The sequence below is a fragment of the Rhinopithecus roxellana genome, chromosome 11, assembly GCF_007565055.1.
Source record: "Rhinopithecus roxellana isolate Shanxi Qingling chromosome 11, ASM756505v1, whole genome shotgun sequence".
Lineage (NCBI taxonomy): Eukaryota > Metazoa > Chordata > Mammalia > Primates > Cercopithecidae > Rhinopithecus > Rhinopithecus roxellana.
Window position 1 is genome coordinate 35,372,325 of NC_044559.1, and position 26,831 is coordinate 35,399,155.

General features: G+C 46.0%; 1 protein-coding gene across 5 annotated transcripts in view; it reads right to left on the minus strand.

The window, feature by feature from the left end:
- The window catches only part of AFAP1L2 (actin filament associated protein 1 like 2), a 107,680-nt gene that overhangs the window by 39,508 nt on the left and 41,341 nt on the right, over positions 1-26,831 (minus strand). For all 5 annotated transcript variants that reach the window (XM_010363209.2, XM_010363207.2, XM_010363208.2 and 2 more), the window contains one exon: positions 5,307-5,435. In XM_010363209.2, the coding sequence (XP_010361511.2) occupies positions 5,307-5,435 (129 nt within the window). The remainder of the gene's footprint in view (positions 1-5,306; positions 5,436-26,831) is intronic.

Sequence of the window (26,831 nt, forward strand, 5' to 3'; positions counted from 1 at the left end):
GACTGAAAAGCTCAACAACAGGAAAATGGTAACAAACCATGGCACATCAACATATACAACAGCAAGTCATGTTTAAAAACTAAATGGATTACTGAAGAGTATATAAATTGGCATGGCCATTTTAGAGATGATTTTGGAGGATATATTTTTGTGTTCATATTCTTTGACCCAGCATTTCTACTGCCAGAAACTTATCCTACAAATGAACTCTAGCCTTTAAAGAAAATTGTATTTAAGGGCATTCACTACAATATTGCATGAATTTTTTTTAAAAAAAGAATACAAAATATGACCAAATATGACTGGGCATGGTGGCTCACACCTATAATCCTAGCACTTTGGGAGGCCAAGGCAGGCAGATCACAAGGTCAGGAGATCGAGGCCATCCTGGCTAACATGGTGAAACCCTGTCTCTACTAAAAATACAAAAAATTAGCCGGACTTTGTGGTGGGCGCCTGTAGTCCCAGCTACTCAGGAGGCTGAGGCAGGAGAATGGCATGAACCCAGGAGGCAGAGCTTGCAGTGAGCCGAGATAGTGCCACTGCACTCCAGCCTGGGCAACAGAGCGAGACTCCGTCTCAAAAAAAAAAAAAACAAAAAAAAAACAAAAAAAACAAATGTCTACCAATAGGTTAAACATTAGGATTCACCCAGCATTGAACTCTACCCAATCGTGAAAACTAGCAAGGTAGCTCTGTGTCTGTTTACAAAGATATGCAAGACCTAGAGTTTGCTTATAAGATCATGTTTCAGTATAGCAAAAAAAGAAAAAGTATATGAATTATCAACACATGGAAATGTGTGCATGCAGCAATTCTAAATATAAAAATAATGTAAAGCAGAAAACAGAGGAAAACCACAAAATATTCAGATAATGCTGATAAGGATCAGAAGAGGAACTGGAAGAACATAAATAGTGTTCAGTGTTTGTTTTATTTTTTTATATCATTAACTAAGTTCACACACCTATACAAAAAAATAAAAGACAAGATGCTATTGTTTTAAATGTTAGATTCTGAGCAGGTGCTTTCTAAGATGATAATTTGTAAGTTGCAGAGAAAACTCACACTGGCCACTTCATGAGGGTGCATCGGCCCACCTCGGGTGCGCTGCAGGCTGAGGCTGACTTAGTTTTGATTCCTAGAGGGTTGCTAATCTAGGACTATCCAGGTTGGGAAGTAAGAGGCTCCCAAGACCTTCTGCAATTGTGGGAAAAACACAGTAAACCTGGCCCTAGTCAGTGAGGCCGCTGACAGGGAGGCCAGACCGCTCAGTCCTGTCTGGGCGGTGGCAGCCTTGGGCTGGAGAACTTTCTGTCATTCACTCAACTATCTGAAGAAGTGCATTCAGCATCAGCACTGTGCTAAGTGTTGGGGATACAGCAGAAAACAGATGTTACCGCTGCCTTTGTGAACTCCACAGTCTGGCAGGAGAGACATACCTGAATCTGATCGTTACACAGTGGGTGGGAAATGACTACAGCCTGAAGGTGTTGGGAAGATGAGCTCAAAGTGCTTGGAGGTCTGCAGAGGGTGGTCCTTCCCAGAGAACTGGTGTAGGGTGGGAAGGAGGAACATGAACCTGTTTGCTACCACTGGATACAGAGCATTTGAAGTGCTTTTGATCAGAGGGGCAGCCACTGAAACGTCCTTGGAACTTCTGAGGGTGGGAGTAGGAGTGTGAGACAGGAGCAAGGGCTGGTATGCTAGGGACACAGCTCTCACTGATGAAGGCTGGAACAGACCACAGGGAGCCAGGCCCTGAAAAAACAGATCTTAGTCTATGCCTGGACCTCTCCACCCAGACAAAAAGCAAAGAGGGTAGAAAAATTTGTTACACTGAGGAAAAAAACAAAAAACAAAAAACAAAGATCAGAAAACTCAAAAGAGACAATTCCCTTTGCAAAGTATAAATGCACACATACACATCCTGCCCAAAATGTGTGGAAGTCCCAGCAGCTCAGCCTGCGTGGTCCACGGCCATCTTGAGATGATCACCTTGCCTCCTCCTACAAGTCTCAACAGGCTGAGCTAATTTTTGGGTAGAGGTGGGTCTGGGAGGGCAAGGGAAAGAATGCTATAATTTCAGGTGTGGTATGTCTGTTTAAGATTCTGTCCTGTGCGACACAACAGTTACTGCAGTGCAATGGAGCAGGGGGAGACAAGGTTAGGTCCACCTGTCCAGGCCCAAGCCCTGGCTCTGCCCTCACAGCCGTGTGCCCTCAGGCAAGTGACTTTCAGAGGCTTGGTTTCCTTGCTGGTAAAATGGGAATAAGGTTTGGGATAAGGAATGAATGATATCATCCATGTCATTTACTACATTAAGTACAGGGACACAGAAAGTACACGATAAATGTTGGCTGCTATTGTACCCACTCTGCAGTCTAAGGGCTACAGAGAGGGCCGGAAGGGAAGTTCTGTTAAACAGTGGCTATTAACAAGTGGGCTTCGCTTCTGAGAATACAGGCCCCAGGCCTCAGTGTGGCTGTGCATGGGTGGCACTCTGTAGGTGATTCATCTTGGGGAACCCATGACCAGTTCTCAGCAGCTTCCCACCCGCTATGAGCTGCAGAGTCCAAGGAGAAGGGGAAGGTCTGACTTTATAAGAGCTGATCAAGGGCAGAACAAAAAGGTCATCCTACAAGAAGCCACATCACAGGTTCATTCAAAAAAGAGACCACATATAGGAGGCGCTGCCAGAGTGGTTAGCACCAAGAACCAGGGGTCAGACTTATCACAAACAGGTGGTTTCCGTTCCCGACAAAAGCGTTTTTTATCATTGTGCGTTCAAGGTGGAGCATATCGAAGTGGTGTGGGGAGTGTGCTTTTTAGAGGATTCCACTGATAAATCCTTCATGGAGTGAACCATCCCCCTCTCACTTTCCCGCTTTGTAATGTGGATTTCCCATCTGCGTTCCCACAGTGGGCTGCTTTGATGTGCTGCTGACCAGCACTCGTGGCGGCAGGCAGGCGGACGCTCCCTACAAAGCCTTCAGGAGCATGGGAAGCTGCAAAGGCTGAAGGAAAACACCTCTGATGAGAGGCTGAGGCAGATGATTCCTCCAGAAGAGAAGGCAGATGGGCATATAGCAACATGCCTCAGCTTTACAACTGCTTATTCAGAGAATAGAAACTAGTTCCACAGGGAACAGGGAAGGGGAAAGTCCTCGAAATGTAGTCTGGCAGATTCAGGTTGGACACAAGGAAGCATTTCTGGACTGTGATGGCCGGGGCAGGTGGAGACTTCCCTTCCCTGGCAGGACTTGAGCTGTTCCCGCTGGGAGGCAGATGGATTAGATGCCCCCACACGGTCCCTGACTGTCCCCAAACAGCATTTCCAGTTCTTAAACATCTGACATAAAAATCAGCTCAACTGTTACGACTTCACAAAAAGGGTTTTCCTTTTTTAAAGGAATCTGAATTTGCTAGAAATAAAACCATATGTCCACAGAAGATTTTTTCAAGAATGTTCCTAGCTGCCTCATTCGTAATAGTTCAAATCTGTGACCAACCCAAATGGCCATCAGTTAAGTGAAAGGATAAACAGATTGTGATATATTCACAGAATGGAATACTACTCAGCGATAAAAGGAACAAACTACAGACACACAACAGCATGGATGAATGAATCTCCAGAGAAGCCAGACATACAGTACACATCATATGAATCCATTTATACAGAACTCCAGCACAGGCAACATTAATCAGCACCATGGTTGCTCGTGTTCGGTGGCTGGGAATGGCCAAGACAGAACTTTCTGGATAATGGAAATGTTCTATATCTTGTTCTGGGTGATGAGGAGACAGGGGTATACAATTATCAAAACTCACTGAATTGATTATTTCACATATGTGCACTTTATAAGTAAATGATCTCAATTTTAAAAAGACAGAAAAATTATGGATTCAGGGTTCTGTAATTTACAAAGTCTTCCAACTATGTTTTCCCTTGGGTTGTGTAATATAGGGCAGGCTAAACTCTCCAGGTCTCAGTTTTCCCCTCTATAACAATAGCACCAGCCTCACAGGGATGTCTTAAAGATGAAATGGGTTATTACATACACTCATGAGAACGTTCAGTAAGCCCTAGCTATTATTATAGTTCATTATTGCATCTCTACTTTCAACCAGCAGGGAAGAGTGCTTTGAAAATACTTCATTTAAAACCTCACTCACGGGCTGCTGTGTCAAGTGGCCAGAGATTTCTGGGGCTCCGGCCCAAGTCGGGTCAGTCCTACACCATTGTTATGGGGTGAAGTGTGTCCCCTCAAAATTCATATATTAAATCCTAGCACCCAGTGTGCCTCGGAATATGATTGCATTTGGAGATAGGGTCTTCAAAGAGGTAACTAAGTTAAAATAAGATAATTAGGGTGGCCCTAATCCACTATGACTGATATACTTATAAAAAGAGGAGATTAAGGCCAGGCACAGTGGCTTGCGCCTGTAATCCCAGCACTTTGGGAGGCCGAGGTGGGTGGATCACCGGAGGTCAGGAGTTTGAGACCAGCCTGGCCAACATAGTGAAACCCTGTCTCTACTAAAAATACAAAATTAGCTGGGCGTGGTGGCGGGCACCTGTAATCCCAGCTACTCTGGAGGCTGAGGCAGGAGAATCGTTTGAACCTGGGAGGTGGAGGTTGCAGTGGACTGAGATCATGCCACTGCACTCCAGCCTGGGCAAGAGAGCAAGACCTCGTCTCAAAGAGAGAAAGAGAGAGAGAGAGAGAGAGACAGAGAGAGAGAGAGAGAAGATTAGGGCTGGGTGCAGTGGCTCACACAGTACTTTGAGGGGCCCAGGCAGGGTGGCTGGCTTGAGCCCAGGACTTAGAGACCAGCCTGGGCAATGTGGTGAAATCCCATATCTACAAAAAACAAAACAAGAAAAAAAAAAAGATAGCTGGGCATGGTGGCATGCACCTGTAGACCCAGCTACTTGGGAGCCCAGGAGTTTTAGGCTACAGTGAACCATGATCGCACCACTGCACTCCAGACTGGGTGACAGAGCGAGCCTCTGCTTCAAAAAAGTTAATTAAATAAGAAGAGGTGATTGGGACACAGACACAGAGGAAAACCCATGTGAGGACACAGGGAGAAGACAGCCATCAGCACGCCAGGGAGAGAGGCCTCAGAAGGGACCAAACCTGTTAATATCTTGATGTTACACTTCTGGCCTCCAGAAGCATGAGAAAAGAATTGTCATTTATAGCACCCAGCCTGTGGTCCTTCGCTATGGCAGCCCGCACTGACTCACAGCCATCTCTATTCCCGTGGAGGCCTCTGCACCACCCGGGGCCCACACTCACTGCTGCTTTTGGTGTAAAGCCGGAGGAGCTCCGCCAGGCAGCTCTTCTTCACCAGGGCTGTGCTGCTCAGGTTCTCCTGGTCAAGAATCTTGAGGAAGTCATCCAACTCCGTCAGCAGCTGTTCCAGGGCTAGGGACAGGAAACAGAAGAAACTCACAGTGGCTGCCCTCTCTCCAAAGACCCAGCTCAGATACACCTCGAACCCTCTGGTCCCAAGAGGAAGGGTTTGCTGTGAGGTCTGGCAGCGTCTGGGGCGACTGGGCAGAAGATGGGATTCTCAGCTCCAGGCCACAGGGAAAGAGAATCAGGCCCTTGGCTTGGAGAGAAGCAGCCTCTGCTGAAGCCCCAGGCTTACCAGGTGCTGGACAAGTGACCATGGCCTCGTCGGCCGACTTTCTATCTCCTCCACTGCAAACGTCTGCACTCACAGGGTGCTTGTGAAAACTAAGACTGTACTACCTCCAAAGTGCTCTGAGGGCCGCTGAGCTCTGCTCTTAGAGCTGTGGCTAGAATGAGGGTTCCTCTCATCCGGATCCTCTCTGGCGGCTTTGGGCGCATTTACTTCTTAGGCCTTTTAGGTCAAATGCTTTGTAAAGTTCCTTCCAGTTCTGAAGTTCTATGGTTCTCAGCCTCGTCGTGGCTGCATGACTTTAAAGTAAATCTCTTCACAGGTTGTCCATGATTAAAAGCCACACCTGGGCCAGGCACAGTGGCTCACACCTGTAATCCCAGCACTTTGGGAGGCCGACGTGGGTGAGTCACAAGGTCAGGAGATCGAGACCATCCTGGCCAACATGGTGAAACCCCATCTCTACTAAAAATACAAAAATTAGCTGGGCTTGGTGGCGTGCACCTGTGTTCCCAGCTATTCAGGAGGCTAGGGCAAGAGAACCGCTTGAACCCGGGAGGCAGAGGTTGCAGTGAACTGAGACCACACCACTGCACTCCAGCCTGGCAACAGAGCAAGACTCCAGATCAAAAAAGAATAAAAAAAAAAGGCCACACCTGGTTCCTCAGAAGCCCTACCTAGCCTCCAAAGCCCTGCAGACTGCAGCAGCCTCACCCGTGGTCACTGTCATACTCCACAGCCCGGACACTGCACCCCTCTTTCCTTCCCTGGCCTTCATACATCATGGTCTTCTCCCCCTCTGCTAAATCACACTTGTCCCTCTGTTACCAGTGGTAGTTATCCGTACGGATCTGAAGCAACCTCAATTCTTGCCTCCTCAGAAGAAAGAATTTGAAGGGCATAAGGCAGGAGGGGAAACAGACAAGTTTCAGAGCAGAAGTGAAAGTTTATTAAAAGCTTTAGAACAGTAAGGAAAGGAAAAGAAGCAAAGTCCAACTTGGAAGACAGCTACATAGGCGACCTGAGAAACCAAGTGTGAGGCTTGACCGCTTTACTTGGGGTTTTCTACGCTGGCATAGTTCCGGGATCTCGCCTTACTTCTCCTCCTCCTGAGATCTTATTGGGAAGCTGCTGATTGGTTTCAGGTGTTTTCTATGAGGAGCCTGCCTTTCCCTGGCACTGGCTGTGACCAATCATTCCTTTAGAGAAACAGTTAACAACTGCCTGACCATCACTTGGTGGTCATCCAACACTCCTAGTGTGTGGGGCGGGGTGGGGAGCCCTCTCCTGCCCGGCTCAAACCTAACGAGCTACCTGCTGTAACACCTCAGGTCTTGGTCTAGATAACATTCCTCCTGAGACACCTTCTCTGGACCTCTTTAACAGATAATCCCATGTTACCAGCACTGGCCTCTGTGATGGGCTAAATATTGGGCCCCCAATGATGTCCATGACCTGACCCCCCGAATCTGTGAACATGCTACTTGACATGGTAAAGGGACTTCACAGATGTGATTTAATCAAGGAGATTATCCTGGTTTGTGCAGGAGATCACAGTGTAATCACAGGGGCCCTTATAAGGGGGAGGTAGGAGGGTAAGAGTCAGGGAGATAAGATGCTACCAAGTTGGCTTTGGGGATAGAGGAAGGGACCATGAGCCAAGGAACACAGGTGGCTTCTGCAATCTGGAAAAGGTGAAGAAGTTGATTCTTTCCTAGAGCCTCCAGGAGGAATAGAGCCCTGTGGCCCCCTCGCAGATTCTGATCTCCAGAACTGTAAATTAATGAGTTCGTGTTGCTTTATGTTACTAAGTTTGGTAATTTGTTACCACAGCAATAAGAAACTGAGATACCCTCTCAAAGCTCTGACTGCATCATGGTGTAGCTGTCTGTGTCACCATTTAGCTGCAAGCTCCAAGGACAGGCTTTGTGTGGAGCTCATGTTTCCAGGGCCCAGCACAATGTCCAATAAACATTTGTTGACTAAATGAGTAAATGAAAGCAAAGCAAATCTATCCACTTACTTTGTACATGAAAGAATTCTGTGGCCTGGATTAAGAGCAAAGAGAAGTCCACTAAAAATCCAGGTATCTGGCAGGTTCTATCTAGCTAAAATATTGGAACAGACGGGATTTTTAAAAGCATCTCCTCCACTTATCTAGCTTACATAATACAGTCGCAACATGGAGAACCCAAACAATTCTTCCCCCAAATGGTCTCCATGAAACCAACTCCTAGAGTTTACCGCATGAACGAGCTGTTCTGAAACTTGAACCCCAGCAACTTGCCCACCATCTAGAACCCTTGGCACCTCCTGCTTTCCTTGTGATCACTCTGCTCCAGACCAGCATGACCTCCCCGTCTGCATGGGCAGCCCTTCATTTGTGTCAGTCTAGGGGCAAGTCAGTGGTTAAGGAGAAACAGGTACTTTGTGGGAAGCCTGCACTCATTTGCTCACCTGACCCCGCCCCCTTGTCTCCCTGGCATTGCTGGTCAATCCCACCATGACCCTAAGCAGATTTACAAATAACCAGCAAGAAGGGAGGGAGGGGGGCTGGCACTGGGCACACCACAGTACAGGGCAGAGACGAAGCTCTTCCAGGTAGTCAAGTGTTTGCCCAAAAAGCATTGGTCACAGGAGCTTCTCAGCAGACAGAGAAGCATCGGCAGGATCAGTTACCGTGGGCATCACCCAGCAAAAGTTGCCCTGTAGACCTTAACCTTAACCAGTAGGGCACCCACCATCTGACCCAGGGGAGCTTCTCTGCTGGAGCTGGGGACCTCAGCCCCGTGCCCTGCTGTGACCAGACTTGCTCACCAAGGGCCAAGAGCCACACTGCCAGCATCACCGCACCCTCATCCAAGGCAATGGTGCTGCTGGGCCTGGATGACTGAGCCGAACCAGAGAAGAACGGGAGACAACACCAAGGTGGGGAAACTGAACTGAACAAGGAAATGAAAGGAGCACGATGATGGCAAAATTTCAACTCTTGCCTGAGATAAAGTCAGGAGGGACCATAATCCAGCTTTATAAATGTGAGCCCTGATGGTCTGCAAACAAACATTTCCAACTATGAAGTCCACGAGCATTGACTCAGCATCTACTAGGCTGGCCCACACAAGCATTTAATAGAAAGAATAAAGCATGTTCTCCCAACTCAAAGGCCTTAGCTTGTGTTGCGTTTTGTTTCTAACACTATTCATGAGTTTCCTGTCGGCTGCAGCTTAAAGAAGCCAAACCAGGGAAAATAAATTGAGGACAACAACAGTGAGCCTTGAACTCAGCTTCAGGGCACAAGGGAAAGTGAAAGGGCCTTGTAAGGCAATTGGGGTCTCAAGCTGCATTTTTCCTGAATTCTGAACTTCTCAAGGCTGTCCCTTCACTGCCGCTTCAAGAAAAAAAAAAAAAAAAAAAAAAAAAAAACCATAAAAACTGTAAGTATGTTTTCACTTCCGCATCCTTGGCTATTCCCAAAAGCCGCCCAATTCCTGGAAAATAGCCTTTGTTTCTATTCCACATGAGCCAATATGTACCAAGCCAAAGGGTAGAAAGAGCTGGGCCTGGCCCTGGGGAGACAAAGGTGACCCTAAGGGATCCTCAGCCCTTCCAGAGGCCTAGTGAACCCAGGGTGAGAAGAGAACTAATCCAGGGATGTCTACAAGGACCAGCAATGCAATAAGGAAAGTGGGGCAAACTCTGAGTTTATCAGGGAAAGGAATTGTAGCTCGTCATTGAGGAATGCATAGAAGCTCACTGGAAAGGGGCAGAGGCATTTTAAGAAAAAGGGATGGCTGGGTGCAGTGGCTCATGTTTGTAATCCCAGCACTTTGGGAGGCCAAGGTGGGTGGATCACCTGAGGTCAGGAGTTCGAGACCAGCCTGGCCAACCTGGCAAAACCCTGTCTACTAAAAATACAAAAACTAGCCGGGGGTAGTGGCGTGCACCTGTAATCCCAGCTACTCGGGAGGCTGAGGCAGGAGAATCGCTTGAACCTGAGAGACGGAGGTTGCAGTGAGCCGAGATCACACCACCGCACTCCAGCCTGGGCAACAGAGTAAGACTCCTTCTTAAAAAAAAAAAAAAAGAAAAGAAAAAGAAAAAGGGATGAGATGCTCAGAAAACGTGAGCCCTGAAAGTACATGTGTGTTTGGGAAACCACCCAGTGTCTCTGTGTATCAGGGGAACATGGAGCATGGAGGTGGGTGGGGGTGGGCCTCAAAGGGGAGAAGGTGGGCTCTGAGGCCAGAACTGTGGACTGGGGGTGATGCAGATGAAGAGGGCTTCATTGTTCTGCTCAGGAGTTGGTGCCTTATTCTGCAGGGCCATGCAAGGCTGTTCTTTTTTTTTTTTTTTTTTGAGACGGAGTCTCACTCTGTCGCCCAGGCTGGAGTGCAGTGGCCAGATCTCAGCTCACTGCAAGCTCTGCCTCCCGGGTTCACGCCATTCTCCTGCCTCAGCCTCCCGAGTAGCTGGGACTACAGGCGCCCGCCACCTCGCCCGGCTAGTTTTTTCTATTTTTTAGTGGAGACGGGGTTTCACAGTGTTAGCCAGGATGGTCTCGATCTCCTGACCTCGTGATCCGCCCGTCTCGGCCTCCCAAAGTGCTGGGATTACAGGCTTGAGCCACCGCGCCCGGCCCAAGGCTGTTCTTTAAGCAGACTAGAGACAATAATCCTGAAGCAGTGGGGAGCATGGATGGGAGGGGACTGGCCATGGAGGCAGGAAGGCCAGTTAGATAAACTCATTAGTGCATACGGAATGATGAGGGTGTGAGCTAATCATGGCAGCTGGGCACCATGCCATTAGCTTTGCCCCTACCCCCCCCCCCCCGAATTCTCACAACCACCCTGCAAGTGCACAGCTGTGGGAATGGGCTAAGGAGGCTGAATGACAACCTGATTTGACCACATCCCTGATGAGTAGTGGCATGGGGGATCATATCCAAGCATGTCCAAGTTCAAAGCACTTGTGTCTGCCATCCATCCATTGGCTGTAGTCATTCCCAGGGAGCCAGGAAAGTGTATTGAGTCATGGCTCCTGCCCTTCAGTCCTTCATACACCACAAGGCAAAGGGTGTAGGGATGAAGAGAAAGAGTGGACTGGAGACATGAGATAGGGACAGCCCACAGGACCTGCCGATGTAGGCACCGGATGGTGGAGATGCGAAAAACCATCAGACACCGTGGTGAACCAGGCAGCCATGGTGCCTGCCCATCGGGGAGGGGGTGGGCCAGCCAGATGTGTTGGGGAGAGCAGCTCTTGGTGCTGTCTGCTGAGGACAAAGTTGATACCCTCCTTTTCTTCCAGGCTGTGGCAGGTGAAGGGGAAGCCCCGGGGTTAAAGGAGCGTAGGCCAGGGGATGAGAGTCAGAAGGGAAGGATGTTCCTTCCCTTCCTCTCTGGATCCATCATTGTTCCAGGTCCAGCCAGGCCCCTTCTCCATAAAGCCACCGTGACCAGCGGCACTCAGCTCTTGCTGGCATCTGCCTCCCTAGGTTGTGGACTGTCAAAACCAGTTGCGCACAGTCGTCTGGGTGTGTGTCTATCTCTGGGGCTAGGCAGAAGCTCTTTCCGGTCAAGGGTCAAGTTTTATAGATTTGGGTGTCCAACAAGGTGCTAAGCACACTGGAGGCTATCAGCGACTGTCCTCCAGACACACCCTTTCAGGGTCCAGCCACAGGCTTGAGGAAATAACAATCAACAAAGGCAAGGCCCCAGTGTGCCAACCTCAGTGACATTTATCAACCCCCAGGGCTGGGAGGGGTGGGCATCCCTTAGAGGAATGTGGCTATCACCCTGAGGCCCTGGAACTCGCTCACCACATTTCCTTTCTCCCCCACCATCCCCCACACTTTCATTTCGGTCTCTTCCTTGTCCTCCCGTGGAGGGAGGGAGAAATAAATGTGTTGTTCATTCTGGAAACTGTAGGCCCTTGTGCGGGCTTTCCATCCCAGCTCTGTTAAAGTTCAGGGTTGTCTGCTTAGGGTCAATAAGATTCTTGTTCGGGACTTCCAAGGCCCACGCAGGGCTGGGCGGTTCAACTGCTCGATTCATCGCCCTCGGCCGTGGTGAAGCTCTTCCTCCAGATGACCTCCTCCCCCAGCTTTTCTCATTTTGAGGCTGTCTTGCTTTTTGGTCACTAAGTTCCCAACCATAAATGTCTTCCCAACACGCCGAAAAAGCCACTCTTCACGGTTTCCCTGCTGTTTTATGCACACATTTTTATTTGTTCAGCTGCGTTTGCTGAAGACCTGAGATGGAGCATGATTTTCCTTCCCAATGTCAAACTGAGCAGACCTGCGCTTTATGTAGAAAGACATGCACCCCTCTGCCCCGACAGTTCCCAAGATCAAGCCACTGAGTGTATTATCCTCATGAGCCCAACTGCTGGGGAGCAGTCAGAGTTACGAGCCTTGTGAAGCTTTCTGCGAGAAGCAACAGCATCCTGTAGATGCCAGGGAGAGTGGAAAATGTCGAAGATCTTCCTCCTGATCAGAGAGCTCTCATGTTCTCAAGATGAGCTTCTGGAAAAATACACTCCTCACGCCACCTAACAAGGGTGACCTCAGAGCAAATGCCCTTTTTCTTCAAAAATGCAAAACACTGAATCAGCCTTTTACCACGTATCTACTGTATGTCTGCCCTGTTCATAGAAAGTGGGATTTTTTTCTTATTTTTATTTTACTTTACCTTTTTTTTTTGAAACAAAGTGTCGCTCTGTCATTCAGGCTGGAGTGCAGTGGTGCAATCATGACTCACTGCAGCCTTGACTTCCTGGGCTCAAGTGATTTTCCTGCCTCAGCCCCGCAATGAGTAGCTGGGACTATAGGCATGCACCACCACACCCTGCCAATTTTTAAATGTTTTGTAGAGACAGAGTCGTGCTATGTGGCCCAGGCTGGTCTTGAGCTCCTGACCTCAGAGGATCCTCCTGCCTCAGCCTCCTAAAAAGCTGGGATGGCAGGTGTGAGCCACCACACCCAGCCTTTTTTTTTTTTTTTTTTTTTGTGATGATAAAATACAGATAACATAAAATTTATTACTTTAACCATCCTAAAGTTTACAATTCAGTGGTGTTAAGATTCCCAATGTCGTGCAACCATTACCACTATCTAGTTCCAGAACTTTTTTTATTACCTCAAAGGAGAGCTCATTAGGCAGTGACCTCCCTATTTCCCCCTATGCTCAGATGCTGGCAACCACATATCTGCTTTTGGTCCAATGGGTTTGTCTGTTCTGGGTATGTCGTATACATTTTGCATCTGGCTTCTTTCCCTTAGCATTATGTTTTCAAGGTTCATCCACGTTGTAGTAGGTATGGCTACTTCCTTCCTCCTTAAGACTGAATACAATTTCATCATATGGATATACTACATTCTACTTACCCATTCCTTGTTGATAAGGCAATGGATTTTTTAAACAAAAAACTTTTTTATTGGTATATAATTTAAATACAGTAAACTCTCCTGTTTTTACTGTGCAATTCTATTTGTTTTGACAAATACCCTCAGCTGTGTTAATCACGACTGCCACAATGAAGGCACAGAGCCTTCCCACTATCCAAAAAAGTTTCTTTGTGCCCTTTATAGGCAGCCCCCTCCCTACTCTCAGAGCAGGCATGGGAGCACGAATAGCTTTTGGAGTCTGACTTCTTTTACTTAACATCGGACATACGAGATTCATCCAGGTTGGAAGGCATGAGAAGTCTGCTCCTTTTTCTTGCTACATAGCATTCCATTGTGTAGATGTAGGAAGAATCTTTATAGCCCCACTGCTGGGCACTTCTGCACAGAACAGCAGTTCCTGCTTTCCCCCACCAGACTGCCATGCTCTCAAAGGCACCTTACTGCCGACTTTACACGGCATGCCCTGCTTTAAGTTCACGTAATGTGTGGCCACTCAGAGACATGCATACACGAGGTGAAGCAGTGATTCTCAGCCCGGGCTGCACACTGGAATCACTGGGGGAACTTACAAGAATCCTGATGCCTGGGTGCACCCCCAGAGATTCTGCTGTCATTGCTCTGGGTGTGACCTGGGGCAGGACTTTTCAGTCTTCCCAGGTGAGTCTAATGCACAGCCAAGGTCAAGAACTACCTAAAGTTGTGATGACTTGCTTTATGAAGTCTTTTACCTTATCAAATTATGTGTAAAGTTCCTTAAAACGCAAACTTTCATAGTGCTCCTATATGACCATTCTGATCTACATGTAGAACTTTCTAGGCTCATCCCTGTTATAGAAAGTCAGATACACTTGAAAATGTGTTTTCTCCTAAAGTCCTTTTCCTTCTGGACAGTAAGAGTGCAGAAGGCCAGGCGGGGGCTGGGTGCGGTGGCTCATGCCTGTAACCCCAGCAGTTTGGGAGGCCAAGGTGGATGGATCACTTGAGGTCAAGGGTTCGAGACCAGCCTAGCCAAAATGGCAAAACCCTACCTCTGCTAAAAATACAAAAATAAGCTGGGCGTGATGACACACACCTGCAATCCTTGCTACTTAGGAGGTTAAGGCATAAGAATTACTTGAACCCAGGAGGCAGAGGTTGCAGTGAGCCAAGATCGCACCATTGCACTCCACTCCAGCAGGGGCAACAAGAGCGAAACTCGGTCTCAGAAAAAAAAAAAAAAAAAAAAAGAAAAGGAAAAGAAAGAAAAAAGAAGGCTGAGCCAGGCATGGTGGCATGCACCTGTAGTTCCAGCTACCCTGGAGGTGGGAGGATTGCTTGAGCCCAGGAGTTCAAATCCAGCCTAGGCAACACAATGAGAACCTGTCTCTTGAAAACAACAACAACAACAACAAAAAAAAAACCTGAGTGTAGAAGGCAAGGGTCAAGATGTCTCAAGACAGCTATATGTTTACATATCACTGTACTCAGTTTTTTATCCTTCTTAAGCTCTTATCATTGAAAATCAGCACCCAAAGCAGACTGTAGTCATTTTTGCCTGCTTGAAACCCAGTAAACCGAGCCAGAAATGTAAATAACTTTCTCCAGTGTAAATACTCAAGAAGTTTTTCTTTATCTCCATCTCCAAGAAATGGTAAGGGGGGCGGGGGGGCTTGCTTCACTTGCTAGCACTGTGAATGCTCTGCTCCCGCCAAGCCTGACCTACAAGGGTCATCTTGCCATCATTTGTGCAAGATCTGCTTTTTCTCACCTATCTTTGAGTCTCATCACTGAAAACACTTTCCCCAGGAACAGCCCACCCTCCGCATTCCCAGATTAGCCGTTGAAGCTGAGATGGGACAGATGCTGGGCTGTGGCTTGCAACACTGGAAAAACAATGCGAGTTCCTCACTGCTGTGAGTTCCTCACTGACGACCCCGCCGATGAACAAACCTCCCCAAGAGCAGAATTCCAACCCCAGCTTAGGAGCCAGCTGGAACCAGAGCCTCTCAGATAGGGCCTTCGAAAAGTCACACAGTCACAGCTGAAGACGTGAGACCAAGCACAGAAAGGGAGAAAAGACCACAGTCCTACCAAGAACCACATCCACTCTGTCTCAAACTGCCCAGAAGCACGACCTGTCCATCCAGTAATAGCCCCAAGCACACGAGGCTATTACTTGACAATTCAGCCGTCTTTATTGTTCTCTATTGTTCCATGGATACAAGTTCTTTGTCCCCAATGAAATCGAAAGCTCTGTGTGGGTAGGGACTACATCTTCTGGTTTGATTTCCTCCCCCATTGTGCCTAGATAGTGCTTTGCTAAGGTCAGTGCTTGGAAAACATCTGATGAACATAAGGCTTCTAAACAGATAGACAGACGCATACAACCTGCCTTCGCTAATGAAAGCGCCTCCTATTTAAGTGTCTGGGCTGGTCAGTCTAGTAGACCCAGGCAAAGGGCTCACAAGTCCCATCTGGGCCAGTTAACATCTCTGAAGCCACCAGAGGCAGCCCCTGGCAGCTGATGGGCTGGAAGGACAGGAGGCATCTTACTTTTGGATGGTGTTCTGGTGGGAGAATTTTCTCAAGGGTACAGGTGGGAAGGGCATGGAGGTGGCATGCTGCCCTAGGGATCAGAATCAGAAGGAACTCAGGGTGAAAGAAACCCAACCCCTGGGGCACTCCAGCAGTTCAGAGGGCACGTGAGGGCAGACTCGAGACACTCCAGGTTCCAGCAGCCACCAGGGTCCAGGCCAGACAAAGAGGCTTTGGGTCCCGGGAGGCCTTTGTTCCTCAGTTCATTTAAGACATTCCTTAAATGCAATCTACCAGAAGAGTGGCTTCATTCAGAGGCAGCGGGGGCCAGTTATGTGGGTGGGAGGCACAAAGGTTTAGCTGGGTATCTCCCTGCGCGGCAAATCCCACAGCCAGTACAAACCATTTTAGCCTCAGAACAAGGGGCTATTGGGGGTCACTCGAGTTCACATTGGAAAGGCTGTGTTGGATAGGAAAAAAGAAGGCTGGAAAATGATAACAGCAATTATCTTTTGGTGGACGGGCTATGGGAAATTTTCACTCTTTCTTCACAGCCACCCCTGTTCCTCAACACATAAGAGCATAGAGTTTTACGCAGAGAAAAGAAGTTGTGCAGGGGCCACTATGTTTTCATTTGGGGCTGTAAATCTAAGGTTGTCTCTGTTTACTTGATAATTGTACCAGAGAAAAAAGACACATATTAAGGATGAACGGAAGGGGGAAAAATCACCGTATGTTCAGATTTACTGTTTCCTTCCAGCATTCAGTAAAAGTAATGAGACACCATTGGACTGGTGTGCTGGTCAGGACCTTTTCATCCTGTCCAGGCCCCTGCCTCCAAGTAGGTCAAAATCAGCCCCAGCAATCCAAAATGGCCACCACTCTGACGCTGGAGTCAGCCAGGGAGAGGCACACGAGGCTGATTAGGTTGCCCACTGGACCACCCGGCAAAAGCCCTTCCTTGGGGCTTCAAGGAAGCTGGGCAGGAGAAACAAAGGCCTCCGGGGCCACCCCTCTACCCCAAACCTCCAAGCCTCTTTGGCCCCTGAGGGCTGCTGGAACCTGCAGTGTCTCTCACCTGAACTTACGCTTCCCCTGAACCAGAAGTGCCCTGAGAGTCAAGTTCCCCTTGCCCTGGGTTCTTGATCTTGCAAGAAGCAGCCACCTCCACCCTTCCCACAGGTACCACATTCCAGATTCAAATGCCTAAATATTAGTTCCACATCTTGGCTCACTCTTGGCTGTACCACATATTGGCTGTGTGGCCTTGGGGAGCTTAATGAGTCTCTCAACGCTTCAGTTTCCTGGTTTGTAAAATAGGGCTAATAATAGTACCTCCTTCGTAGGATTAACGTGAAGATCACAAAATAACCTCCTAAAGTGCTTATACTAAATTAAATGTTAGTTGCTAAGTAAAACCCTCATTCCTCCTATAAGAGTGGTAGAGAAAACTCTCCATAGACTCTAAATACACACACACACATTATAATTCTAGCAGACAGCTTCAAAAAAGCAACTGTAGGCCGGGAGTGGTGGCTCACACCTATAATCCCAGCACTTTGGGTGGCCAAGGAGGGCAGACCACCTGAGGTCAGGACTTTGAGACCAGCCTGGCCAATATGGTGAAAACTCGTCTTTACTAAAAATACAAAAAATTAGCTGGGCATAGTGGTGCAGGCCTGTAGTCCCAGCTACTCGGGAGGCTGAGGCAGGAGAATTGCTTGAGCCAGGGAGGCAGAGGTTGCAGTGAGCCGAGATGGAGCCACTGCACTCCAGCCTGGGTGACAGAGCAAGGCTCTGTCTCCAAAAAAAAAAAAAAAAAAAAAGCAACTGGAGATGTCCTGTTTGATTTTATAGGACTACTAAATTATGTCCTGGTAGACAGCAGCAACAGGGGCAGTTGAGGAGGAATTTGGGTTAAACCCTTGCAGGAAACCACCTTCATAGAAACATACAGTACTGAGAATGAACAAGCAAAAGTTTTCAAAGTTTTCTGTAGCTTAGCCCAGGTTTCAACAGGTTAAAGCCAACACTAGAAACAGGAGGTCAAAAAAATGAGGGTCAGCTCCAGGCTATGATTTGAGAGGTGGCTACCAGGTCCTTTGGTTTTTTTCCTCCATCCTTCTGCCTGTCTGCCCCCTTTCCACTCCTCTGACAGCCACAACAGGCAATGTTCCTTTTGGCAAACAGCACGGCACTATCAACATTGCCCCAGAAGGAATAATCCATGAGTGTGTTCAGTGGATACCTATTGCTTTTCCCCCTTCCCCCGCATCCATTCACTCATATTTGGAGCCAAATTTCCCTTGGGAAACTCCTTTTCCTTACTGTCTATATTTGTGGAACTAAAACTCCACACCCAGCTCCATGGGCAGTCACATGACCTTGGACCTAACCAATCAGAGCATTTCATTTCCCAGCCACAATAATTGGCTTAGAGACAGACCCATGACCAGAGCCAAGCCAATGAGCATCAGCCATGGGACTCTTCCTGGAACTACTAGGAAGTGGGCTTCTCCTTCCTCAGGGTTGAGCTGCTAGAATGTTGGCCTGAAACTTCTGTGGTCATCTCCAGAAGCAGCCCGCCTGAGGAGGGAAACGGGGCCTGGAGATTCCTGACAGCATCATTTCAGCACTTAGATTCAGCCATGACTCAAAGTAGTTGTTCTTCCATACCACTCGGTAATATGTGGCCAAAGCAACCTCTTTGTTTGTTTAAGGCAGCCTGAATTGGATTTCCTTTGCTTGCAAACTGAGCGTGAACTACCAGTGCATTGTTGGACCCCAAAATCTGGACCAGGCAGTCTGCAGATCCAATTCTAGTTCATTCTGTGAAGTAGGCATCACCATCCCCAGATTTGAAGCCAAAGGAGGCTATGTGGTTCAACCAGGGTCACACAGCAAGTCTCAGCACTCAGAATCAACAGGTCCTTCTGGCCTCAAGCCTAGAGTTTATCCTCTTCCTCTGAGTCGACCTTATATTGGTAAAGATCTGCTTATTAAAACAGACTGTACAGAGAGTGGACTTCAAAAACATTCTAAGGACAGCAAAGTGTGGGAAAAGATCCAAATAAAAGCACCTTGAGAAGCTTGGGATATAATGTTACCAAGTCCTGGGGTGGGGGACAGAGGATAAGTGGACAGAGGACAGTGAAGACAAACTTCCATCAGCCTTAGGACAAAAAAGGGGTGGAAATGGAAGGGGGAATTCCAAAGACCCGGGGGCCAAGTAGAGCAGAGGCATGGCGTCTTGGGAGACGTAAGGATGTAAAGAAAGACCTTCACTTATTCCAGGGAGTGCTGACGGATTTCAAGATTGTGGAGCCCTCTGGGGCAGCCTGATGGGAGATACAAGAGTGGAAGCTGCAACTCTTGGCTCATGGAGCACGACAGCTGTGGAAAGAATGCCATCGCGGAACCTTCACGCCTGAGTCCTCAGTGCCAGGGGCCAGAACATAGAGGCCAAAACAACTGATGAAATGGATGGAACGTGATTGTTAAATTACGCGGAAGCACAAGCAAAGCATCTGCCTAAAATGATCCTTAATATTAGAAAGAGTGGAAGAGCAAAAGCCGCCACAAAAAGGAGCAATTTTAACATCGCAGGTGGTTCTGAATGGCTGTCAAGCTTAGACTAATCTGCTTCTGCTGATCGTAGCACCTCTAATGGACAAGAACCAATCATCAGGAGAGAGCCTGTGTGTAATTCCTTTCTCTAAACCATATCAACTTGAAATCAGTCCTCTTAAGCCTTGAAGAGGTTAGAGATCAATAATGAGTGGAAATTAATCATTTGGCCTATTTTTCCCCTTCTTTGTATAATGGGAGGACCTATTCCATACGGTTCAGATTTGACCAGCCCCACCTAAGCCATAGGAGATGGGGATGTAGTTGAGGTCTGGTCATCCCTCAGGCCCTGGTGATGAGTTCAACTAATTCAAGCGAGACTGTCATCTGGGATTTGCTATATGGGCTTTGGGAGAAAGAGATCTTTCTCCTCTTGGGATTGCAAACCATGAGGATGCATAATTGGAGTTAGAGGAGACCCCTCTTTTTCCAGTCTGAGGATTAAGCCAATGCTCAGAAGAGAACAAAACTAATAACTAGAGAAAGAGACAAAGCCTTGACCTCATAGCTAGGGTCCCTAGGTCCAGCCATGCCTGAACCTAACTTTGCACCCGCCAACTACAAGAACCAATAAATTCCCCTTTTCACATAAGCTAGGCTTTAGTCACTGATGACCAAAAAGTCTTTTTTAATATAGAAGTGAAGGTTGAACAAATGGTGGCTCCATATAAACCATTCCCTATATAAGGCATACCCCAATTTTTCAAGGTCATACAGTGGCCCCACAGAAGCTAACTTTCTTGTTCCCTTTGAAAAGTCCAAGCACAAAATCGACAGGACCAGGTAATTATCCTGGATAAACCATAGCCAAACCACTAGAAAACTGCTGACAATGGCCAACAAACACCGAGGGGTATGGCTGTAATCAGTGCTATTTAAACCACAGTGGAGTATAGCAGGCCTAGGGATAGATGCGGGTGGGAGGAGGTTGCCTCCCCAACAGAAGCCTTTCTCCTTTCTCTTTCTTCTGACTGATGCTCACATCCCTGTGTGACTGTCCATGGCCCCCAGTACAGGGCCCGCAGCAGTGCTTTGGAAACTATGGGCATAGTCTTTTAGGTGGGCTATGCTGTCAGTTCAGTGCATTAGCACTGGTAGCTTTAAAAATTAAAAACAAAACAAAACAAAAAAAACCTGTTTTGCTGTGAACTTAAAACTGCTGTAAAAATAAAGTCTGTTAAATACATGTAGTAGAAAATATTTGAATGCATACCATCTAATAAAGGCACATACTCTTTCAAAAAATTTCTGTTGGGTCCAGGCATGGTGGCTCATACCTGTAACCCCAGCACTTTGGGGGACAAAGGTGGTCAGATCACTTGAGTTCAGGAGCTTGAGACCAGCTTGGGCAACACGCAAAAACCCTATCTCTACAAAAAACTAGCCAGGCGTGGTGGCACATGCCTGTGGTTTCAGCTACTAGGGAGGCTGAGGTAGGAGGAGAATCTGAGCCCAGGAGGTCGAGGCTGCAGTAAGCAGTAATTGTGCTACCACACTGTAGCCTGGGTGATAGAGTGAGACCCTGTCTCAAAAAAAAAAAATTGTTTCAGGTGTATGTGTGTGTGTATCAGTGTATGTGTATGTGTGTGTGTGCACACCCTGGGAAACAATATAAAATACATTTCTTACCATGGTCACAATCAAAAAGTTTGAAAAACATTTATCTGAAACTCCCAAAGCCAGAGATATTTTGAAATGCAGTGTATTTTGGAAAAGTAACATGGTACATATTCCCCCAGCAGAGTCTGGGGAAATAGGAATAAAGTGCATTAATATTTCTATAACAAAATACACAATTATTTATAATAAGTGGGATAAACAGATAATGAGTCACCTCACATCATTTCAGGGCTGTTTTTATCTCCAAATTAGTTTCTGCTTGCTTTACAAAAAACTTCTGGTTTCCAAGAAACTTCTGGTTTTCCCCGCCAAACAAACAAAAAGAATGTAAAATAAACATATTTAAAATATTGATGACATGTTGAAATGATGATATTTTGGATACGTTGCATTAAATAAAATCTATTCTTAAAATTAATTTCATCTATTTTTCAAGTTTAAAAAATATTAAATGTAATTTAAATTTAAATGTAATTAAAATTACATATGTGTTTTAAATTTTGTTTCTATTGGATAGCACTGACCTAAAACATCAGAGCATTCTTAAAGCATTTTAAAAAGTCATCCCTCTGACTAAAACAAAACAAAACAATGTTCAGAGAGAGAAAGGGACTTCATCGAAGTTGCACAGAAAACCCAAATTTCCTATTCCTGTCCAAGGCTTTCTAAACCCAATTTTGAGTATTTTTGTATCCTAGAGAGCAAAGGAAAGAAGAAAGGTCATTCTTGAATGGGAATTCCATGGGAGCAGTGAGTAAAGCTTGGAAAAGGGCTTTTACATGTGTTGGTTATGATTTACCAAGGTGAGAAGGCACTAAAAAAGGAAAGTTCTCTCCTCAGCAAAACAGCTGTGACCTGGATGAAAAAGATTTGGTTACTCCGTGCAGGCTGTACTTTGTTTACATGAACAAGAGCCAGTTATTCATCACAGAAATATTCTAAATTAAACCCTTGAAGCCCTATTATATAAACAAGCTAAAGGTATCACAGAGTTTTGAGTTGGACCATTGTTTTTGTTTAATGTTTCAGCCAAAATTTGTCAAAAGAAACTGCTGATGTACAATTTCAGACTCTTCCAGAGCATTTCAGTTGGGGAATAGTTTGCATTTGGCTCTTTAATCAAATCTTCTGTTCCCTTTCTGGCCAGTCTCAAAAGGACACCTCGGGTCCTCACCTCTCTGCCCTGCCTATGCTCCTTGCTATTTCTCCAACACTGTGGCCTCCAACTTCAAACACCCTGAAACTGTCTTTAGCCATTCTTTCTCTGGTGTAACCACATTCTCTACTGCAACACCCACGCACACTCATACTTGCTCTGAACTCTTATCCCCTTGACCTTGAAACCAGGCTTTAGCAAGGCCCCAAGGTGTGATCAGCATTTCAGCCCCTCCCTGCCCAACCTCACAGCACCGCTGTCTACCCACAACAGTTATTCAACAAGCATTTCCTAGGTGGCGACTGAATATCCAATATTCCATTGAAAGCAGCAGTGAGTATCGGATCTTTGCCTGGGTCTTGCTAAGCAATGCAGTGGGGAAGATAAGCATGCAAATTCTGATTTCCCCATTTCTAATTTGCATGTATTCCTTGAAATCATAAAAGAAGAACGCATGTTGCAATTCTGTTTGCATTAATGTAGTCGTGTCCCTCAAATAGGGTGCTACTAAAAGGAAATGTTTCTTAGAATCAGTGACATTTTAGAATCAATCGTTAGTCAATCAGCTCCTGTCCTTCCAACCACGGTTATTTTCCATTCCCTCACAGGGGCTTATTTGCAGTGTGTTAAGTTTCTTTTGACAATACCCTACTTTCTAAGTGTTTTTAAGGGCCTTAAATGCTAAAATTGTGTCTGTCTCAAATCTCAAACCAAATTCCTACAGTACAAGCATCATGCCTGAGAGTTCAGCCTCCCTGGAACACTCCTAGCTCTGAATCCCAGTGTGGTTCAGGAGTTGCTCACTTCGAAATGAAGCTGAATTAGAAAAACCTAGGAATAAAGAAGCCTCTCTTTTGTTTTCTGTTGTTCTGAATATAATTTGGCATAAAGTAAAGCAAAAATTCAATGACCTCTAAATTCGGCAACAAGGATTAATAGATTTTATGATGGGTAATTTTCTATTGAAATAAACTAGGAAGATAGAATTACAGCTAAGGAAATAACACAAAATGTATCGATAATAAAGCAGTCAAAGAAAAAGAAGTCTACAACCCAAACAAGGGAAGTTGCTTTTATTAATAATAAAGTCAGCCAAAAGATGACAAAGGATACCTCACTGAACTCAGACTTATAATAAAACTACATGGTATATCTCATCATCCCTTAGATAAACAAACAGACTTACGGAGGTTAAATAACTTGCCCAAAGACACACAGCCAGAAAATCCAGATCTGAATTCAAATCACTCTATCTCCTTCCACCATCACTACAGCTGGCCTCCCTTACATTTCCTTCTTTCAATAACAAATAACATTAATAATAATAATAATAATAATAATAAAAACCAGAGTCATTTGAAAATAGAGCCTTAGGCCAGGCACAGTGGCTCACGCCTGTAATTCCAGCACTTTGGGAGACCTAGGCGGGTAGATCACCTGAGGTCAGCAGTTCAAGACCAGCCTGGCCAACATGGCGAAACCCCATCTCTACTAAAAATACAAAAATTAGCCGGGCGTGGTGGCATGTGCCTGTAATCCCAGCTACTGGGGAAACTGAGGCAGGAGAATCTCTTGAACCTGGGAGGTGGAGGTTGCAGTGAGCTGAAATTGCACTACTGCCCTCCAGCCTGGGCAATAAGAGCGAGACTCCATCTCAAAAAAAAAAAAAAAAAAAAAAAAGAAAAGAAAACAGAGCCTTAGCAGAGAAGGTATATCTAAGAGACAATTGTTTGCCTAGATTTGTATATGCATACAGGAGAATTATGGTCCATTTTGACCCTTGTTATTAGTACAAGTTGTCAGTGATCAAATCATATCCTCTGAGAAGAAACAGTAAAAGAAAATGGTAAAAAGACTCAAGAAATACATTGCAAGAGGTAATGTAAGAGCTGAGACCACTGTTATTAGGATTCCTGGTGTGTAACATTGAGTTGTTCAAACACTTGACAAGTTTATTAGCAAATCCAGCATCGTAATGATTTTGTTAGCATAATATTTGTTAAGCATGGGTGACCAAACTGCAAACCATAACATTATAACTGGGTTTAAAATGACTTTTGGTATTAAAAGGCTAAATGACTTCTGATAAAGTTAGCTAATAAGAAAACAAATCCACCACCCAAATGCATTTTGTGATCCCCATGTGTAAACTTTTCTTGTACTTCTTAATGGAGCAACTGGGAAATGAAAGATGGCGGGAAAGAGGCTGAACGAACATCCGCAGACCAGTACTGCGGGTGTCATTCATCTGAGTCATCTGCAAATGGATCAACTTTCTCTGCACCCTGCAGAGCAGGTGTACTCATCAGAATGAGTTCATGGGGAGTTAGAACTGCTAAAGGAAAGGTAAAGGTTGGCTGGCAAATAATGTTTTAATCAAAGCCTTTTCCTCTGGATTTTAGGCTTCAAACAAGTGATCTGTTGGCTTAGTGCAGACCTGGACAAAGAAACCCAGGTAGCTCCTGGTACACTGTAATAGTATATCCTATCCATCTTCTCTTTCATTTAACTAAAGGTGTTGACGTGGTCAGGGCAAGAGGTAAAGGAAGCCAGTGGAAACTCAGAAGGCTACGAACACATCAATCTTAAGAGCTCCTCTTTTGGATTTCTGTCTTGGCCCCTCCAATCCTGTTTTAACTGGTGTCCTTCACCAAGGACACCAAAAAGGGTCATGTACATGACATTGACACCTTACCAGAGCTAAGGACAAACATTTGCCCACAGAGAGAGTGTGATGGTTAATTTTGTGCATCCACTTGACTGGGTCACAGAGTGCCCGGACATTTGGTCAAACATTCTTCTGGGTGTGCTGGTGAGGATGTTTCTGGGTGACAGGAACATTTGAATCAGTGGACTGAGGAAAGCAGATGGCCCTCTCTAATGTCACTGGCCCTCATTGAATCAACTGAAGACTTGAACAGCACCAAAAGACTAAGAGGAAATTCCTCCTGCCTGTCTGTCTGAGCTGGGACATCAGTCTTGTTCTACCTTTGGATTAAAAAGTTGGCTCTTCTCGGGTCTCAAACTTGCAGGTTTTCAGACTGGAACTCTGATCAGCTCTTCTGGTTCTCAGACCTTCAGATTCAAATGAGAACTATACCATTGACTCTTCTAGGTTTCTAGCTTGCCAGCCACCCATCCTAGGACTTCTCAGCCTCTATAATTATGTGAGTCATTTCCTTATAAGAAATCTCTTCCCAAGTAGATACTGTGATATCTCCATAGATAGATAGATAGATAGATAGATAGATAGATAGATAGATAGATAGACAGATAGATAGACAGAGAGACTGACCTATTGGTTCTGTTTCTCTGGAGAACCCTGACTAGTACAGAGAGCTTCTGCAAACCAGGGAGATGATCTGTTCAAGTTGAAATACATTTTTTAAACAGCAAGAAAAATGTTACACAGTTGGAAATTAAACCATTTACCATTATTATTCTGAAACCTAAAACTTCCCAGGTACTTTTCTCTCCCAAATTTATTCCAATGAACGTAGTTCAAAACCCCACAGATCAGGACAGTCTCTTGGGGTTGAGGCTCAGAAGTTCTTAGAACTTTCCACATGCATTTTCTGTACGATTTCTCCCTGTATTAGTCCGTTTTCACACTGCTGATAAAGATATACCCGAGACTGGGCAATTTACAAAGGAAAGAGGTTTAATGGAGAACTCGCAGTTCCACATGGCTGGGGAAGCCTCACCATCATGGTGGAAGGTGAAAAGCATGTCTCACATGTCAGCAGACAAGAGAAGAGAACTTGCGCAGGAAAACTCGCCCTTATAACAACCATCAGATCTCACGAGACTTACTATCACAGGAACAACATGGAGAAAGACCTGCCCCCATAATTCAATTACCTCCCACCCAGTCCCTCCCACAACACATGGGAATTCAAGATGAGATTTGGGTGGGGACACAGCCAAACCATATGACCCCCACTTACATATATTTTCTTCTGGTGGAATCATAGGACCAAGGGTCAGAAAATCAACATGAGCAGAAAAAGGTGGGCAAGTTTCTGTCTGGGAAGGTGTGGAATTCAGTAGCATTCCTGTGATGCCTTAACCAATCCCAGTCCAGAAATATCAACGAGACTGTCTGGAGATTATTCCCAAACTCCAGGCACCTGACTTTTAACACAGACTTCTGCCCTGAAGGTGCCCTGCAGAACATTAAACCAAAAGTCGGGGATAGTACTTACTCAAGATCAGTACTCCCATCAGACATGGGAAATCTGAACAGACAGGCTAGGATACCTCTGGTGCTGGTTTTGCAAAGTGATGGAAACATCTTGGCTTCCCTTTGGCAACTAAGAGGTCACATCCCATAGTGGAGTCCTGTCCCAAGCCAGCCACATCGTTGTGCTTCCCACAGCTTCATTGCCTTGGGAATTCACTTCTGCACCAAATATGTATGGAGCACCTAACATGTGTTAGACCCTTAGATTTGGCCACTAAATAAAATGGGTATGGCCCTCTTGGAGTGTACATCCACATGTCTCAGTATAGGTTATCCTGCTATAACCTAGAATTAGGTTATATTAGCATTTCTGCACCTTTTGGATGACCCTCCGTGCAAAATTCCTGGTATTCTTCTGTGATTCTCTATGCAAAAATGGATGGTAGAATATTTTACTATCTTACCATGACAGCTATTCAAATTTTTCTTTCTTTTGATAAAGGGTAGACCCTTTATCTATCACAGGAACAGCATGGGAAAGACCTGCTCCCATGATTCAACTACCTCCCACCCGGTCCCTCCCACAACACATGGGAATTCAAGATGAGATTTGGGTGGGGACACAGCCTAGGCTTTTCTCCCTGTATAGTGGAGAGAGCTGGATTGGAATT